The sequence below is a fragment of the Borostomias antarcticus genome (genome assembly GCF_949987555.1).
Source record: "Borostomias antarcticus genome assembly, chromosome: 4".
Taxonomy (NCBI): domain Eukaryota; kingdom Metazoa; phylum Chordata; class Actinopteri; order Stomiiformes; family Stomiidae; genus Borostomias; species Borostomias antarcticus.
In genome coordinates this window covers 11,586,518-11,606,123 of record NC_140237.1, presented here as the reverse complement: position 1 = coordinate 11,606,123, position 19,606 = coordinate 11,586,518, and the positions used below count along the sequence as shown (strand labels likewise).

Below are 19,606 nucleotides of genomic sequence, written 5' to 3'. Positions count from 1 at the left end.
GCCAAAACACAGTGAATAGGACGCAGAACCCTGGTCTGCTACTGGTGGGTCTGTGTGGCCCAGATCTGTGTTCAGGAGGCAAGAGCCACGCCCAGACACCTCCAGAGACAAGAGCCACGCCCAGACACCTCCAGAGACAAGAGCCACGCCCAGACACCTCCAGAGACAAGAGCCACGCCCAGACACCTCCAGAGACAAGAGCCACGCCCAGACACCTCCAGAGACAAGAGCCACGCCCAGACACCTCCAGAGACAAGAGCCACGCCCAGACACCTCCAGAGACAAGAGCCACGCCCACGCACCTCCAGAGACAAGAGCCACGCCCACGCACCTCCAGAGACAAGAGCCACGCCCAGACACCTCCAGAGACAAGAGCCACGCCCGCGCACCTCCAGAGACAAGAGCCACGCCCGCGCGCCTCCAGTAGGAGTCAAACCATTCAAACCGCCTCTGCTTGGTGGCATCCCCATTTGGATATTAAAACATTGACTGTACAAAATTGCACGACGCAATCTAGGTCATTCAAGACCTAATGTACAGTACAGTCTTTCCTTCCTTCCTTCCCTTATTCCCTCCACTCCAAACCCTAAATCTGTAGCCCTCAGAGGAAGGGATCTGGGGGAGCCCTGTCTGGGTCCCCCTTGAAACCTGAAGCTTTGGGTCTGGAGCCTGCGGGGCCGCAGCCTGGGGGGCCACAGCCTGGGGGACTGGAGGCTGGAGGCCGGGGGCCCGGATGTCCGTCTACAGGTAGAGAGCTTGTTTCTGCTGCTTGCGGGGGGTGTCCTCCTGCCCCTCCCGGCCCTTGTTCCAGTTCTTCAGACCCTCGGGGAGGGAGATGTCCTCCTCCATCGCCCCCGTCCCCTCCACAAACTCCTCGTACGTGGACTTCTCTTCGAACGGACGCGGCCCGAGCAGCTCCAGCATGTCCGCCTTGTTCAGCACCTCCTTCTCCAGCAGACGCCTCCCCACCTGAAACAACCAGGCCAGGCCAGAGTTAGGGTGACCGAACCTCCTCTAAGAGCTGACCACACCTCCCCTCCCCTCCCCTCCCACCACTCTGGCCCTCCCCTCTCCTGGCACCTCACCTTGTCCACCAGGTCTCTCTTCTCTGTGATGAGCTGGTGTGTGCGTTGGAAGGCGGCGTCGATGAGCGAGCGGACCTCCTGGTCGATGAGCTGAGCGGTGGGCTCGCTGTAGGGCTTCTCCATCACCACATCCCCCTGGCGAGGGAGGTCAAATGACACCTGGCCCACCGCCTCGCTCATCCCGAACTGGACCACCTGACGGAGGGGCACGTCGAAAGAGAACAGGGGCCGTGAGAGAGAGAGAGAGAGAGAGAGAGAGAGAGAGAGACAGACAAACGGAAAGAGACAGAGAGACAGAAAGAGAGAGAGAGCAGAGAGAGAGAGACAGACAAAAAGAAAGAGACAGAGAGACAGAAAGAGAGAGAGAGAGAGACAGACAAACAGAAAGAGACAGAGAGACAGACAGAAAGAGAGAGAGCAGAGAGACAGAGCGAGAGACACACACACACACACACACACAGACACACAGAAAGAGAGAGAGAGAGAGAGCAGAGAGGGGGATATGCAAGTACAGTACGATCGCGCGATTGGTGGTGTGATACCTGCGCGTAAGCCGACTGCGTGATCTTCCTGAGGTCATCCTGAGCTCCGGTGGTGATGCGTCCGAAGAACACCTGCTCGGCCACGCGGCCCCCCAGCATCACGCACATCCTGTCGAACAGCTGCTCGCGCGTGAACAGGTACTGCTCTCTGGGGAGGTACTGGGCGTAGCCCAAACCCTTCCCCCTGGGGATGATGGACACCTGCAGGAGGAGAGGAGACGCGGGAGATGAGGGGGAGAAGAGGAGAGAAACGAAGAGGAGTAAAGGAGGAGGAGGAGGAGAGCAGGAGAGAGCAGGGAGGAGACGATGGGCGAGAGCGGCACCTTGAGCAGAGGGTCAGCGTGCTCCAGGAACCACCCCGCCACCGCGTGGCCGGCCTCGTGGTACGCTACCGTGGTCTTCTCAATGGGCTGCAGCACCTGGGTCCTCTTCTCCAGACCTGAACGCACGCGGAAGAGGGTTTTATTTTATTTTTTATTTTTTGGTTCTGGTTTATTCATACATCATCATCTTGGAGCATACTTTATGTACATGGATGTATGAAAGGTTCACCCCGAGGAAGCTATTTAAAGCTTGTAGTAGGGGGCCCAGTCTCCCACAAACACAGTGGCAAATGGTCAACAGCAGTGTACAACAACATTAGCAGCCTGGACGGCACACTCTGACGGGGGGGGGGGAGGGGGGTACTCTGGTATACAGGCCTGGCCTATAGGATCAGTGTGGGCAGCCCTCCTGGCCACGGCATACCTCCGATCACCCTCTCGATGGCCTGTTCGAAGTGCTTGGTGTTGACGCTGGGGTTGAGGTAGCGGGCAGCGATCAGGGCAGCTTCGTTACACACGTTGGCAATGTCAGCCCCTGGGGAACACACACGTGATACACAACTCGTCTCTCAGCACGAAACCAATGCAGTGGTTATTAGAGGCTGTGAACAGACAGGCACACATATGCACACCCCCCCCCCCCCACACACTCACATGCACACACACACACACATGCTCCTATGTCTACCTGTGAAGCCGGGAGTCAGAGCTGCTAGTTTCCTGGCCAGATACTCTGGTTCCACACTGGGGTCCAGTTTCAGGGGTCTCAGGTGGACCTTGAAGATGGACGCTCGGCCCTTGATGTCTGGGGGACCTGATTGTTGGGGAGAAAGAGAGAGTGAGAGAGAGAGAGAGAGAGAGAGAGAGAGAGAGAAAACATACATTACATTTCAACTTCTTCAACAAAAAAGATGAGAGAAAATTGGACAGAGTAGAAAGAGAACAATGAGAGACAAAAATAGAATGGCATGAAATGCAGAAAAGGCCTGTGTGTGTGTGTGTGTGTGTGTGTGTGTGTGTGTGTGTGTGCGCGTGTGTGTGTGTGTGTGTGCAACAAAGAGGAGGGGGATCTTTTCACACCCCAGTGAGGGGGGAGTGGCGTGCCTCCGATCCCGGGCTGTAGCCCCTGGTTACATAAGCCCTCTGTTCCGAGGTCCAGCTGACTAACAGAAGAGCACAGGTCAGCCTGCTGCCCCACAGACACACAGCGTACAGAACTAGACACACCGTCTCACCCACTAAGATACAAGTACAGTACTGTACAGTACAGTACACACAGAAACACAGCGTACATAACTAGACACACCGTCTCACCCACTAAGATACAAGTACAGTACTGTACAGTACACACAGACACACGCGCCCAAATACCACTCCCCGGGGATTATTAGGGTTAATCTTCAACAACGGAGAGTTTGGATACTTGATTCTGATTGGCTAGCAGACGTTTTAAAATTGTCTGTAACCCACGGCTGCGACCACATAACAATTAGTATTAATGCGCCATCAATCTCATTGACGAGGCTATTGATAAGATCAAGCGGTGCTATGCTTTGCGTAGCAACCGCTCACAGCAACCTTGCCGTTTTATTAATCACACCCGTGTTTACCTACTGTAGGTATCCCATTACAAAAACGCACACATCAGTCCGACTCCAACACTTCCACACCCCTACCAGCAAAAAGGAGTGTGACGGAGTCTTGAGTCTTGCCCAAATTGATATTTGACCCGGTAACCTTTAAGCTGACCATCCTAATATTAGAGTAGCTGACCAGTGCCTATTGCTCTGAAATGGCTCACAGGAAGGTTCCTCCCTCCTTGGGCCCAGCAGCCCCTAATGATGATCTAGTGGTTTCTCTTGTGTGGTCTGGACTAAGGCCATCCTTCCTTTAGTTGGACTAAGACCATCCTTCCTTTAGTTGGACTAAGGCCATCCTTCCTTTAGTTGGACTAAGGCCATCCTTCCTTTAGTGCCCAATGTTGGTGCTGAGCTATCATCACCAGTAAACGCCTCCTCCCTACTTTGATATCAAGAAGTTGTGTAATCATTACTAACCTTTATAAGCTGTTGTGTATTCTCAAATGTCAGTTGCACTCCAATCAACCCCGTATGTTCTGCCAATAACCAAAAACATCACGTGTGTGTAAGCATTCTCTCATCTGTTGGACTCTTTATTAAACAGAATAATTTGGTGTAAGGGAAACTACATCAAGTGCTCTGGAGAACTGTTTTAATAACTGCACCATAGCTGGAAATGTTCAAATAAACTTGAACCACCCGAATTATGCCTACAGTATATAGGCCTACCCAAATAGGTTAGATAGCCTATGTTGCCTGGCAACCATTTTATTTAGAACTATAGCCTATTGCGGAAGATTATGTAAAAACTAAAATGATGAGAATGATCAGTAAATAAATGTTTGAATGTTACTACTGTGTGTGTTTTTTGTAAATATATATGTAGTAGCCGTTGTAGAAAAGCAATTGACCACTCGAGGCAGTGGGTTACATGGGATTTTACAACAGCTATCCCGTGTAACCCACTACCTCGAGTGGTCACTTGCTTAATTATCTTACTGTACATACATGGACACGGACAGGCGCGCGCACACACACACACACACACACACACACACACACACACACACACACACACACACACACACACACAGGTGAGTGTAGCATAGCATGTCACAGGCCCACTAAACCAGACCCCTTGTGTGGTAAACCGGATAAGACCCAACAGCCTGGCTTATGATAGCTGTTCATATTCTGAGAGATGTTCAGATCATGATAGCTGTAATGTTGCTGTGCTCACTGCTCAGATACCGTGGTAACAGCAGGAAAGACAAATTAAATCATGTTTTAAAATGATTAATTCATCAATCAATCAATCAATCAATCAATCAAAGACATACTAAAAATGGAGCTGGCTCTGTTCTGCTCACCACTGTAAGGTTGCATATACAGTAGAGATAACATTAGCTGTAATGTTACAGTAATGCAACTGCTGGGATAGTGCCATGGCTATTAACAGCTGGAAGGAAATGCTTTTGTTTCCTTTGGCAAGTAGACAGTTGGATCTGGCCCTGCTGGTTAAATTCTGCTCATTCGGCTGTGTTGGCAACATCAATGGAGGAGGGAGACTCAGTTTATCTCACTCAATTACTGAATCACTCAAACACACACACCCTCATACGCACTCACTCACTCACTCACTCACTCACCCACTCACTCACCCACTCACCCACTCACTCACCCACTCACTCACTCACCCACCCACTCACTCACTCACTCACTCACTCACGCACACACGCTCTCACACAGACACACACACACACACACACACACACACTCACTGGCACATGTGCACACGCACACACACACACACACACACACACACACACACACACACACACACACACTCCCACAGCAACACCAGTGAAGGAGAGAGACAGGCTGAGACTGAGACCGGCACATGGAGAGACACAGAGCTACAGTCATCTCTCATCAGAGACCTCTCAGAGAATAGGCTCAAGAGACCGTTGATGCCATAATATAACAGAGACGGGTACCAGTGACTGTAAATAGTTACCGGTTCCTGCAAAACAACACTACATCATCCTGCAGCTACACAGTAAGATAACCCTAACCTAACATAATACCTAACCCATACCTACAGAACCCTAACCTAACATAATACCTAACCCATACCTACAGAACCCTAACCTAACATAATACCTAACCCATACCTACAGAACCCTAACCTAACATAATACCTAACCCATACCTACAGAACCCTAACCTAACATAATAACTAACCCATACCTACAGAACCCTAACCTAACATAATAACTAACCCATACCTACAGAACCCTAACCTAACATAATACCTAACCCATACCTACAGAACCCTAACCTAACATAATACCTAACCCATACCTACAGAACCCTAACCTAACATAATACCTAACCCATACCTACAGAACCCTAACCTAACATAATACCTAACCCATACCTACAGAACCCTAACCTAACATAATACCTGACCCATACCTACAGAACCCTAACCTAACATAATACCTAATCCATACCTACAGAACCCCAACCTAACATAATACCTAACCCATACCTACAGAACCCTAACCTAACATAATACCTAACCCATACCTACAGAACCCTAACCTAACCCCAGCCCATAAAGGAAATGGCTTCATCAGATTAAACAATAATGAAAACAGACAGTCATACAACAGACCTTGCTATCATAACTAAACCCCTATCTAACTCTATACTTGGCTAAAGAAAGACTATCCACAGTCCCTTCAGGGCAGCAGACAGCCTCTACGGTGCAATACAGAAGGGAGAAAGCTCCATCTAACTGTGATGCTGCTGATGCAAATACATCCCACAGATTCAAGTGACTGTGATGTATCTGGGTATGCTTTTAAATGTCTTCTACACCCCAAGGAGACTCCATGGAGAACACTGCATAGCTACTGAGGAGGGTGTCCTGTTACTGTTTACTTCACATTTATTTAGACAGGGAGTCACCAAGGTGTATAGTGTATAGTGTATAGCAAAGTATATACTACTACTGTAGTGTACCGATGTAGATCTGTCTGTCGAAGCGACCGGGCCTCATCAGAGCTGGGTCCAGGATGTCTGGCCGGTTGGTTCCAGCCAGAACCACCACGTTGGTACTGGTGTTGAACCCTGCAGAGAGAGAGGCACGGGAATGAGAGGAACCCTGAGATGCCGTTTGGAAGTGGAACCCTAAATGGTTCATTCCTGCCTGGAAAGGGTTCTACATGGAACCTTACAGAGCTGAAGTTCTATTTGAATCGTTTTGACAGAGGCTTCTATCGTACAAGCGGTTCTATATACTGTAGCACGTTCTTCCAGTTAGTGTTGTTGTGTCTCCGGACCTACCGTCCATCTCCACCAGCAGCTGGTTGAGGGTGTTCTCCTGCTCGCTCTGGCCTCCCAGGTTCCCCCCGCCCCTCTTCCGTCCCACGGCGTCGATCTCATCGATGAAGAGGATGCAGGGCGCGTTCTTACGAGCCAGGGCGAACATATCCCTGACCTGGGACGGGGCACAGGTACCAGACACCCAGATCAACACCCCGCTACACCCAGATCAACACCCTGCTACTAGGGCTGGGGATCGATTCGAATTTCAAGAATCGATTCGATTCCGATTCACAAGGTTCAGAAACGATTCACGATTCAATTCGATTCGATATCGATTCGGTTAGTGTTACTAAAACACTTTTTTTTAGCTGTAACCTTAATTACATGACTGCCAAGTTATGCAACACATCAATACTAGGGCTGGGTATCGATACTGATTTCCAAAAATGAATGAATGAATGAATTAATCATTGAATGAATGAATTAACTATTCATTCCTTAATTTATTCATTAAATAAAAGATCGATTTTGGGATTCATGAATCGATTCATCAATTTTTTGTAACCCAGCCCTACCTGCTACACCCAGATCAACACCCCGCTACACCCAACAGGGCGTCCCAGACACAGGAGGATGTGATCCCCCAGACGAGAGAGGCCAGAGGCATGTGCATACAGATTAGTGCCGCTCTCTAGGTAAATATTTACATGGAAGGAGGAAACCAAACACAACAGGACATGCTGCTGTGCAATTAAGACCACACCCACCACCCCCCAACCCATACTCCAACCCCCCAGCCCCCAGACCAGTACTGACCCTGGCCGGGCCCACACCAACAAACATCTCCTGGAACTCGGAGCCGTTGACGGTGATGAAGGGGACGTTGGCCTCTCCAGCTGTGGCCTTGGCCAGCAAGGTCTTCCCTGTGCCTGGAGGACCCAACAGCAGTGCACCCTGGGAAACACGTTACCACAGGACACCAGTTACCAGGATACACACTGTGATCACCTACGGCATTGGTCCCCAACCACAGGTGCTACTATTTATTACAATGAACTGCGTTCAGTCTGTTGGTCATTTTTTCACCAGTAACCACTATCTGTGAACCCCACAACAATTGACAGATTTTGAACTTCCAACCTACAGTACTGTACAGCTGAGCTACACACAGTGATCGTTGAGACTCAATTGCCCCCCCCCCGAGGCATTTCGAGGCGGTGCCTAATTTTTAACCAGTTTTTTGTGTTTCAACAGCAAAGATCCTGGCTCTCAGCCTCAGAAACGGGTTCAACTGAGGTCCAACTACTTTGCTGGTCTGGAACCGAGCCACTTACGTCAGGGGCTCGGACATTATTGTGAGCTGGGCTCTCAATTGTTTTGCCTCTACGACTGTTTTTATTACGACTGAAGTTTTAATATTTTTTCAGGCGAGAAAGTAACCATGTCAATTCCCAATATGAGGTCAGTTTATCTAAATAACGCCTGTATTTTAATCTGCTGCTAATTAACTAAACTAACTAACAACTAACAAGTAGTTGTTTAACTTATGTAGCTAGCTAAGCTTAGCAGCACAGTCTACGTGCTGTGGAACAGCTGTTGTGCTTGAAGTCGGCCCTAGCTGATGAGAAAGTGGAGATGTGTATGATGACGTAATGTAGTGGCTCTAGCCCGTGGGTAGGCAAAACCGCGTTTTTAGAGGGTTGGCATATTGCACCAACTGCAAACTGGCACCAGCAACAGCCCAGAACCAGAACTGGGTTCGCATTGGTGGAAAGGAGGCAGTGATTTGAGACGCACGATAACTGCTGTGTGAATTGACAACAAAGGCCCATCTTATCACAGCCACAGGAACAGATATCATAGCTTTCACAGAAACCTAAACTGGGTGAGAAAAGCATCATGTCTGGTATCCTATGCAACATGTTACCTTGGGGATCTTGGCTCCCAGGTCCTGGTACTGGCGAGGGTTCTTCAGGAAGTTGACAAACTCCAGGATCTCCAGTTTGGCCTCCTCGCACCCCGCCACATCCTTGAACCTCACGTTGATGTTGTCCTTCATGATCTTGGCTTTGGATTCGCCCATGCTGAAGGGGTTGCCCCGCCCACCGCCGCCTCGGCCTCCAGCCATTGGTCCCTGACGCATGGTGAAGAGCAGGAATCCAACCAGCAGCAGCGTTGGGAGGATGCTCAACAATAACGTTCTATCAGTGGAGAGGATGGGAGATTCCATTAGCACTAACAGGCCAATCAAATCAATAGTTCCTGTGCTCGTGAGACCATGATGGAGGACATTTATAAAAGCCTGAGAGATCTTAAGTCTGATTAATGGTACAATACTGTTCATCCTTGCCTCACTCATGCACACACCCTCCCGTGTCACCTTCTGCTGCCTCAACCTTCTGCCATCTCCACTCTTGCTGTCTCACCTTCTGCTGTCTCACTCTCCTACAGACACACACACCGCTGTCTCACCCGTCACTCTCAGAGCCGTAGACGACAGGTACTCTGCGTCTGGACTCCACGCCCATCTCCTGCTGCGCCACCTCCAGGTTGCGCTCAAACGTCTCCACGCTGCCAATGTTGAACCACAGGTAGTTCTGAGACAAACGCAGGCAGACACGGGGATGAGGGTGTTAACATGGGAGAAGCTTTACGCTTTGTTGACGTTTTGTCCAGGTTAATACGTGGGAGTGGATGTCTTTGCTACGCACCACATCAGATATGTTGACTCCGTGTGCTGGGATTACTTTGACGTACTGTTTGTTGACTACCTCTAGACGCTCCACCTAGACATACAACACACACACACATCAACTACGGCTCTTTCAAACAGCAACAGAGGTTAACGGCTACAGGAAATACCTCTAGTGAATAAATGGGTCAATCAAGTCTTTCCTCAGGTCCTAACATCCTCTCTCCCCCTCCCTTAAGGGGAAAGGAACAACAGGAAGTGAGCAGAGACTTTGAGATTAACCTTTATTTCTATGAGTTTAGTCGATATCAACTAAACCCAGAGAGACAAACAGCCTCCAGTTTTCATCTAGCCTCGATTCTACCCCAGTCTCTCACCAGTCCCCTGGCCAGGTAGAGGTGAACAAAGTCCTTCCAGGAGATCTCCCTGCCCGTCTCCCGGAAGTATAAGTACAGGAAGGCTGATCCCATCCCGGCCGCACCAATAGCAATGTTCCGGAAGGTCTTCTCATCCCACGGGAAATCTCCCTATCAGATTCAGAGAAGAGTATGAGGGGAGTCCAGACTGTTCCTTTCATCAACGCACGCACACACATATACACATATATACACACACACGCACGCACGCACACACGCACACACACACACACGCACACACACACACAAACATGAGGCCAGAAACAAGTGACCCGGGGATCGAGGCTGTGTTCTGGTCTCTGTCTGTCTTTCACTCATGCACGTCATTAGCAGGGTGAATAAAGGAGACCCTTAGTCCACTACACGGGTTTATAAATATCCACTACTACACAATGTTACTTTCCACTCACACCCATTACAAAACCGCTTATCAAACAGGCCCCCAGCCACCGGTTAACTGTGGCCAGTGGAAAAAATACTTGACAGAAAGTTGTGTAGACCGGATGACTGAGGCTTTGAAGATACAAACCTGGAATCGTGTCCACCAGTCTGACTCCTCCTTCCTCTCTTTCCCCCTCCCTCCATCCCCTCCTCCATTTGGTCCTCCTCCACTGCTCCCTTTGGATTCAGGCTCTTTGGCTTTTTCATCTGAACAAAAGGGACAGTGGAGATGAAAATATAGGGACCGTTACAGTACCTTTTCTGTTATTTTTCCCCCCATAAACCTGTTTTTAACCAGGTTTGGACCCACTGAGATTCAAATCTCTTTTTCAGGAGCAGCCTGGCCAATATGTTGGCAGTACAAACAGTTTCATACAGAACACACATAAAAACAATAGATCAACGCAAAAGTGCATTGGCAAGTTCTGTGAACAAGACTAGCCATCCAGGACAGACAGGATGTGACAGGGCTCTCACCATCCAGGACAGACAGGATGTGACACGGCTCTCACCATCCAGGACAGACAGGATGTGACAGGGCTCTCACCAACCAGGACAGACAGGATGTGACAGGGCTCTCACCATCCAGGACAGACAGGATGTGACAGGGCTCTCACCATCCAGGACAGACAGGATGTGACAGGGCTCTCACCTGTACTCTCTTCTGCTGCCTTGTTCACTCCAGGCGTCTCCTCACTCTTGGGAAAAAACTTCTCAAATCCTGAAACAACAAGAAATGATTCATTGTATGGATATGCAAATATTGTCCAGCTACACAGAGAACCAAACAGTGCATCAAAACGAATATCAATAATACTATGAGGGTGAGAAATACCTCTTGGTGGTTTGTTGGAGCTCAGATGCCGACACAGTGTGAAAGTGTATTGATTTAATCCCATGGGTGTCATACGGATTACAGCAGAGTTCTATCAGAGAAAAAACAGATTGGATTAACCAAACGTTACCAATCACACCAGCTATTGCGCCCTCCTTTGGCCAATTGATGTAGAATCCGGTCCATTGCATCTTGGCAAGTTTTGTAAAAATTGATTAGTCGGTTATAGGGGCTGCCATTGACTTCCATGGCAGAATAATAATAATAATAAAATTGACAATTACAATAGGGTGCCTCGCACTTCGTGCATTGCCCCTAATAATAAAATATTTAATAGATAAACATTTTAAATGGCTTTGACATTATAATCAAAATCAATGATTAGAAGTGGTCTGCTGCAAATGCCACGCCCCCTCCTCCACAAACCAGTTCATTCATTATGAAAACATTTTTAACTCATGGGTTGGTGTTTGAGGAGAACCTTTGACAACATCCATTTGTTGAAACGATACTGATGAAACGATACTAGGCGCCTTATGCTGCAAACATGACCCTCTGTAGCAGTGCAGAACATGGTGTACTTTCCTGCACGTTGGGGATCTGTGCGTTGAATCTGTGTGAAACTGCATGTAGGCTACTGCACAAAATGCAAGATGTACTTGCTAATTGTTAAGTTAAGAACTTACAGACCAACTCATATTTTACTATAACTAATTGCGATGCATCTTTTAAATACATGAAAGCAAACAATCAAATAAATACCCTTGCCGATGCGCCGCTGTAACGAAAGGCCTGAGGAATGCTTGAACAGCCTCTGCCCCAAGCCTGCATGCCGCTCCTCAGGGGCCCCACGGTCACGGAGAGCAGACCCATCATGCCCACCATGCTTCCGCAGCAGCAGGTAGCTGCCCCGTGTTGTTGAGGTTGCTTACCCGAGAATCAACACTCTCAGGAACTGCGACTGCACAGTCACATCCCGAGTCCAAATGAAAGGCACCAGCGCCACGAAAGCCTGATGTAAAACACGGTATTAGAAAAATCAACTATACTTAATGCTGAAGTTTTTTCTCATAGTTTCGTTTCATATCTCAAATTGAAGTCCTGGAGAGAAATTCAAACGACTTGTTGACTTAATTATATTTTCCGTTTTATTTTTTATTTGTGCATTATCTACAGCCACCTAGGGTCCTGTAAAGGACCTATCTGCTGCTTTGCGATTGGTCGATCAGTGTGCGAAACGATAACAACAACAAGTGACGTTTATGAAAGCCAAGTCACGTACGTTCACCAGAGCAAAGAAGCAAAAACAAAAAAACCTTCTCCACAGAACAAAGGACTGATGTAATGCTCTTCGCGGGTCATTATTTAGTTATAAATGGCCATCCCAGCCATTATGCGTTTGATGAACAGAATCTCTTGACGTTCTGGGGCACTTTTCCTTAATTCCAGACAGGTTGACACATGGTTTAAACCCTAAACGCCTAACATAAACACGTGAAACATGCAAGGAAACAACCACCCCCAGTTATTAATACTTTATTCATGCATGACATGACCCTACTAGTAATGTCTACATCTGGATTTCCATCAACAGAGAACATGTTATTTACATCATACAGGTATTACAGTAAACATCACGATGACTTTTGAATGTCAAGTGGATTACTCGATAACATTCAACTCATTGTGGCAACAAATAGACCAATTCATGCTGAAAGATAACACAGCCAATATTTATTATTTTAAAACAAATAATTTTAGTCAACATTTACACTGATCATGTGCCTATAGGGTAATTCACTTTCTTATCTCTCTGACGCACTGTGCTGAATTCTAGTGTTGTAGTCAAGACCACCTAACCCGAGACCAAGAAAACCAAGACAATAGTATATCGAGACCAAGACAAGACCAAGACTTTAGGGGTTGAGAACAAGACCAAGGCGAGACCCGAGACCAGGCCCGGGGCCGTAGGATTTTGGTGACCCTAAAATATTTTGTTTGTGGCAAAACACTCCCAGCACAACCAACAGACCACAAACTTTCCTTTACCAAATGAAGAACACAGTGCCCCCTATTGGATCTATGGCCTCACAATCACGGCAGCCGTAAGAATAACCGCGCCTGCTATTCTTACAGTGCTGCATCTTTTTTGCGAAATTGTGCTTTTCAAAAGAACCAATTCCAGCCCTACCACTAATCTAAATATAAGGTGTTTATGGCTAAAATGCTTTAAATATGTGGGCTAGGCTACTTCCAGCTGCCGTAAGAATATAATACATTAATTAGCTCTGCTAACACCTTGTGGACAAATGTTTCATGACAACATGAACACTGCAGGGGGATTTACTGTACAGTATGATGCGAGGAGGGCGGCGGGTTGATGACACAACTGTTACATTTTTTCAAATTAGTGACAGGTTATTGGTTGCATTTGAAGCGGGAGTTTTACATCCAATCACAGTAATTATGTTAACAAATAAACGAGACAATGCCCAGGCATTCCCACAGTTGTGGTTTTGACCGGTCTTGAAATAAAACCCAGAGTCCTCTGTGTCTGAGACCGAGACAAGACCGAGTAAAAGTGGGGTCAATTCCGAGACGAGACCTTCAAAATGTGGTCTTGAGACCAAGATCAGTCTTGAGTACTACAACACTACTGAACTCTAGGGCAGGTTACACCACATAAACACACAGTGGGCACTTTATTAGGTACACCTATCTTTATTAGGTAGGGTACACCTATCTTTATTATCTTTATTAGGTAGGGTACACCTATCTTTATTATCTTTATTAGGTAGGGTACACCTATCTTTATTATCTTTATTAGGTAGGGTACACCTATCTTTATTAGGTAGGGTACACCTATCTTTATTATCTTTATTAGGTAGGGTACACCTATCTTTATTATCTTTATTAGGTAGGGTACACCTATCTTTATTAGGTAGGGTACACCTATCTTTATTAGGTAGGGTACACCTATCTTTATTATCTTTATTAGGTAGGGTACACCTATCTTTATTAGGTAGGGTACACCTATCTTTATTATCTTTATTAGGTAGGGTACACCTATCTTTATTAGGTAGGGTACACCTATCTTTATTATCTTTATTAGGTAGGGTACACCTATCTTTATTATCTTTATTAGGTAGGGTACACCTATCTTTATTATCTTTATTAGGTAGGGTACACCTATCTTTATTAGGTAGGGTACACCTATCTTTATTATCTTTATTAGGTAGGGTACACCTATCTTTATTATCTTTATTAGGTAGGGTACACCTATCTTTATTATCTTTATTAGGTAGGGTACACCTATCTTTATTAGGTAGGGTACACCTATCTTTATTATCTTTATTAGGTAGGGTACACCTATCTAGCAGTGGGTAAGACGGGTTTGCCTCCAGAACAGCCTGAATTCTTCAACAAGGTGTCCTCCTGCACACCTCTGTTGTAAACAGCTGTTATTTGAGCAGTTGGGCCTTTCTGTTATCTTGAATGGGCAGCCATTCTGACCTCTCTCAGGTAGCACACACAACTACCGCTCACTGGATGTTTTTTGATTATTGCATCTTTGTAAACTCTACAGACTGTAGGCCTAATGTGTAATAATCCCAGGAGGGCAGCTGTTTCTGAGATGCTAGAACCACCACATCTGCCCCCAACAATAATGCACAGTTAAGTCACTTACTGTCGATCCTTGCCCATTCCAATGTTTGGCCGAACAACAACTAAACCTCTTCACCATGTCTACATGCACTGAGTTGCAGTCACATGATTCAGTTTGGAGGAGCAAGCTATTTGCGTAACATGCAGGTGTAGGTAGGTAGGTAATTTATTAATCCCCGAGGAGAAACTGCACAATAAAGTGAACCTAATAAAGTGTCTCCTAAGTGTATGTGCTGAACGCTAAGGCTACACAACAAACATAAACATGTGGTTAGTGCGTAAAGATTCCCAGGCCGACATATTGATAAATGCACATAGTTATATTTCAGAACAATACAACGTGTAAACTTACAAAGATATGGTTCACCAGTGCATCTCATCTCTCCTTCACATTAAGCTCTCCACATTGTTTACATAACTCTCCGTTTGTCAGACAATAGTGAGCTGCGTTTGACCAACACCTTCCTCAGGTAGAGGGGGCTGGGGAGGGCTCAGCAGAATTTGTTCGCGGAGGAAAGACTTTAGTGTCAATATGCACCCAGATCTGCACAATAACATGGGAGTCACTGATGTCGTGCCCATTGGAGGAGGTGTATCGGGACTAATATGACATCATTTCCCAAATAAATACCTTGTTATGCAGTTAAGGCTTGAAGGTGAATGGCAGTCGAGTCAAACCGATTTTTACATGGATCTGGAAACATATGCTTCAGGGTTGTTGAAGACTGAGGAGATATAACAAGGTTAAAGCCCACAATATACTTGCTGTTCAGCGAAGCGTCCGTGTAGCGACGCACATATTTTGCGGCGTGCTAATTCCTGCGTACCCGCGCAGTCGACCGCAGCCGACGCTCCAAAGGAAGGCAGAGAATGCGTGGAGGACGCGTACGCGTAGTTAAAAGCCTGTATACCGCGGGCGTAAGAGATCAGCCAGGACTGAGGAGACTTAACAAGGTTCAGAGGAAAAGTTTCGACATTATTGAAGCCGGTCTCCCGAGTATGAATGAGACGCTCCAGATCCTATAGACAGCCTCCTCCAGTGGAGGCCCCTTGTAACCTGCCACCCTCCCATGTTAGAATACGGACCTGGAGCACAGACATCAACACCACCCTCACAGAGCAGACGCACAGGGAGACCAGGAGGGCAGAAGAAGCTACTGTAGTCAGAGTGTCTGTGTCAGAATGTCTTGATAGTGTGATACGCAATGTCGTTCCACAAAGTGCAACACCCTCCTCTCTCTCTCCAGCTAGTAGTCACAGTGGCAGAGGTTCCGTCTCCACGGTTACGCCTCCTCCCCGTCAAGGGGCTCGTCCTGCTTTCGCTCGGTCATCCGGGCACATTTGGGGCAAGTCGTGGAGTTGTCATAGAAGCAGTCCCTTTCAAAAAAAAAACGAAAGAAAATAAATTAAGTGAGATATTATTGTGGCGGTATATCCTTAGGGGAAAATATGTTATTGTCAAATCCAAATATGCTGAGCTAAGGCTAAAATGTTGTGTATCAGACCCCGGCCTCACTAGTCTGTTGTGTTCATCCACATCCCTCAGTCAGGAACCATCCGTTTATAGACAACAAAGATGACGCGTCTGTGCCGATTCGTTTGCCAGTTGGAGGAGCTGAACTTTTGCCGGGCAGACGCAGTCACATCCCTGCATTTAACCAATAAAAGTCTGTTTGCTTTCAGAAATACGGATCAGAACGGACAGGGGGCGCCTCCGACACATTTTCAATCTGTTTTTCCGATGGGACCGGTGTGTGCTGGAGGCGCCCGCCCTGTGGACTGACCTGTGGTGCCCTGTGGACTGACCTGTGGTCTGACCTGTGGACTGACCTGTGGACTGACCTGTGGACTGACCTGTGGTCTGACCTGTGGACTGACCTGTGGACTGACCTGTGGTGCCCTGTGGACTGACCTGTGGTCTGACCTGTGGACTGACCTGTGGTGCCCTGTGGACTGACCTGTGGTCTGACCTGTGGACTGACCTGTGGTGCCCTGTGGACTGACCTGTGGACTGACCTGTGGACTGACCTGTGGTCTGACCTGTGGACTGACCTGTGGACTGACCTGTGGTCTGACCTGTGGACTGACCTGTGGTCTGACCTGTGGACTGACCTGTGGACTGACCTGTGGACTGACCTGTGGTCTGACCTGTGGACTGACCTGTGGACTGACCTGTGGAACACGGCGGAGCAGTCGTGGCACACGGAGGTGTGGCTGTCGAAGGGGAACAGGATATCTCCTTCCTTACACAGCTCACACACAAAGCCTTTAGCTTGGCACCGCTGCAGACAGGACAGACAGAGAGACAGGGGGAGAGACAGACAGAGAGACAGGGGGAGAGACAGACAGAGAGACAGGGAGAGAGACAGGGAGAGAGACAGGGGGAGAGACAGACAGAGAGACAGGGGGAGAGACAGACAGAGAGACAGGGGGAGAGACAGACAGAGAGACGGGGGGAGAGACAGCCGGGCGGACAGGGGGAGAGACAGACAGAGAGACAGGGGGAGAGACAGACAGAGAGACAGGGGGAGAGACAGACAGAGAGACAGGGGGAGAGACAGACAGAGACAGGGGGAGAGACAGACAGAGAGACGGGGGGAGAGACAGCCGGGCGGACAGGGGGAGAGAAAGAGAGGTAACGGCATCTTAGGAAAGAAAGAACAGTACAGTCTTCCCCCTTTACCAAACGGCCCGTTCCCCAGACTAACGAGAGCCTTTTAAAGAGCTTATTCAGCAGCCGCGAGGTCATGGCGTGTCCCGGACCAGCGCTCACCTCACAGTCTAACTTGATGTGCTTGGCAAAGGTGGTGTGGATCTCTGTCAGGGAGGCGCTGAGTCTGCCGCTGGCGATGTCCATCAGGTCCTGCAGGGAATACATGTCATCGTTCTCCACAAAGTGCTGCCTCTCGTGGAGCTGGAAGGGAGGGTGACAGACAGAAAGAGGGAGAGAGTCAAAGCAGAGCCATTTAGGCATTGATAACATTATTACTATAATGGAAAATGGGCCGGCAACCGGTGTCCACATGCACTTCACTGACTAGTTGGTAGAGGGCGCTACAAGTAAGTAAGTAAGTAAGTAAGTAAGTAAGTAAAGCTTTATTTATATAGCACCTTTCATACATAAAATGCAGTCCAAAGTGCTTTACATTTGAAGCAATAGAAACGAAACAAGAACAAGAAAACACAAGCAATAAAAACAAGAATAAATATGGCAGGAATAACAAAAAAGAGAAGGAGAGAACAATACAGGATAGAAAAAAAACTGGATAAAATGCAGGATAAAAGTAACTACAGCAGCATCAGGGAAATAAAATAAACACCAAAATAAATAAATAAATACAAACTCTAGCTAAAAGCCTTCCGGTAGAGGTGTGTTTTAAGCTCTTTCTTAAAAATGTCCACAGAGCTTAAGATTGAAATGGCCATCCTGATGTGGGTCACAGAGGCCCAGTCTCAATGTCCCCCCTAAACCCTCAAGCCCTGAGCCCTCACAGACTTATTGACGTCACCTGGTAAAGTGATTGAGTGCCAGAGGCTGCAAGGGCTCGAATTGGTATAAATAAAAAGGAATGGGACAGCACGTTACGTTGACGTCAAAACATATTTCTTACTAGTGTGGGTGTGGGATTTTACGTGATGTTTTTCTTGTAGGCCTATATGTAAATTAATTTTGGGCTGAGTCAAATCCCCTTTACATTATCACAACCCTCTGGTACCCTCAAAACATTTCTGTTCAACTTTCAAAATCATTTCATTTTGTGGTCATAAGCAAACTGCCTCTGATTCTTCAATTGTTTGTGATGAATGCAAAAGTACAGACACGAGGTGTGGACTGGGGCGTCCATTAGTTGCCACCAGGGTAGCTTCCTCTTCTTGGGGGCCCTCATATAAAAACAGCATACTGTGTCATGTTTCCATAACACCCCACATGTAGGTCAGAATGTTCAGGTTGTTGCTGGACAACATCACGTTCGCTCGCTCGCTCACTCACTCACTCACTCACTCACTCACTCACTCACTCACTCACTCACTCACTCACTCACTTCACTCACTTCACTCACTTCACTCACTTCACTCACTTCACTCACTTCACTCACTTCACTCAGCCTTCATTGGCAGCGCTCAGTTCCAGCTGTGCCAATCAGATTCAATCCCCTGCTTATCTGATGCGCCAGATGCTTCGCATAACCATCTGGGAACTAACCATTGGAAACTGTATGAAAAAGGGCAGGCACTTTCAAAAAGACTTGGCAGGTGAATAGATGGATCATCTGTTTATCACCGTCTATCACGTGCTAACTTCAACTGCTCCTCGCTATCATCACACCTAAACCCGTCCAGTGTGGGTGTTTGTATAGAACACTGATTGGCTAGATCATTTTCTGTTTTCCGATCAAGCACAAACTGATCTTATGGAGAGTATCCAGACTGATTTGTGAGAGAAACAGAATGTGAGCTTGCGAGATCAGGATGGTCTCATAATCTGTCTCGCTACTATTTTGCAAGGGCACTGTTGAAATAAACAAGCTTAGCACTGCCCAAAACGATTGTGATTGGTTTAAAGAAATACAGTTTTTTGTTTTCCCCTATTCCATATGATAATGGGTTGCTGGAAGACCTTTCTCCAGCGCTGGCTTGGCACAGCATGAAACAAAGTGATTGATCTAGGCTGGCTATGTGAGAGTATCCA

The 19,606-nt window shown here is 47.4% G+C and overlaps 2 protein-coding genes across 4 annotated transcripts in view; both read right to left on the bottom strand.

Annotated features, from left to right (window-relative positions):
* Positions 1-240: 240 nt before the first annotated feature.
* On the bottom strand, positions 241-12,141 carry LOC311308252 (mitochondrial inner membrane m-AAA protease component AFG3L1-like). Its single transcript, XM_084437192.1, has 17 exons — positions 12,013-12,141; positions 11,251-11,341; positions 11,068-11,136; positions 10,504-10,622; positions 9,936-10,085; positions 9,578-9,652; positions 9,339-9,463; positions 8,794-9,067; positions 7,683-7,820; positions 6,885-7,038; positions 6,561-6,668; positions 2,639-2,764; positions 2,375-2,485; positions 1,951-2,066; positions 1,628-1,828; positions 1,086-1,280; positions 241-969 (listed from the first exon to the last, which is right to left on the bottom strand). Exons 1-17 carry the CDS (start codon positions 12,133-12,135, stop codon positions 742-744), a joined length of 2,403 nt encoding a protein of 800 aa, XP_084293318.1. The 5' UTR covers positions 12,136-12,141; the 3' UTR covers positions 241-741.
* A 3,150-nt stretch (positions 12,142-15,291) lies between these two features.
* def8 (differentially expressed in FDCP 8 homolog) overlaps positions 15,292-19,606 on the bottom strand; it is a 13,339-nt gene continuing 9,024 nt past the window's right edge. For 2 of the 3 annotated variants that reach the window (XM_084436838.1, XM_084436837.1), the window contains 3 exons: positions 17,690-17,830; positions 17,089-17,198; positions 15,292-16,293 (listed from right to left, as the gene is read on the bottom strand). In XM_084436838.1, the coding sequence (XP_084292964.1) occupies positions 16,200-16,293; positions 17,089-17,198; positions 17,690-17,830 (345 nt within the window). In that variant the 3' untranslated portion in view covers positions 15,292-16,199. The remainder of the gene's footprint in view (positions 16,294-17,088; positions 17,199-17,689; positions 17,831-19,606) is intronic. The other variant, XM_084436836.1, reaches the window with a different exon arrangement.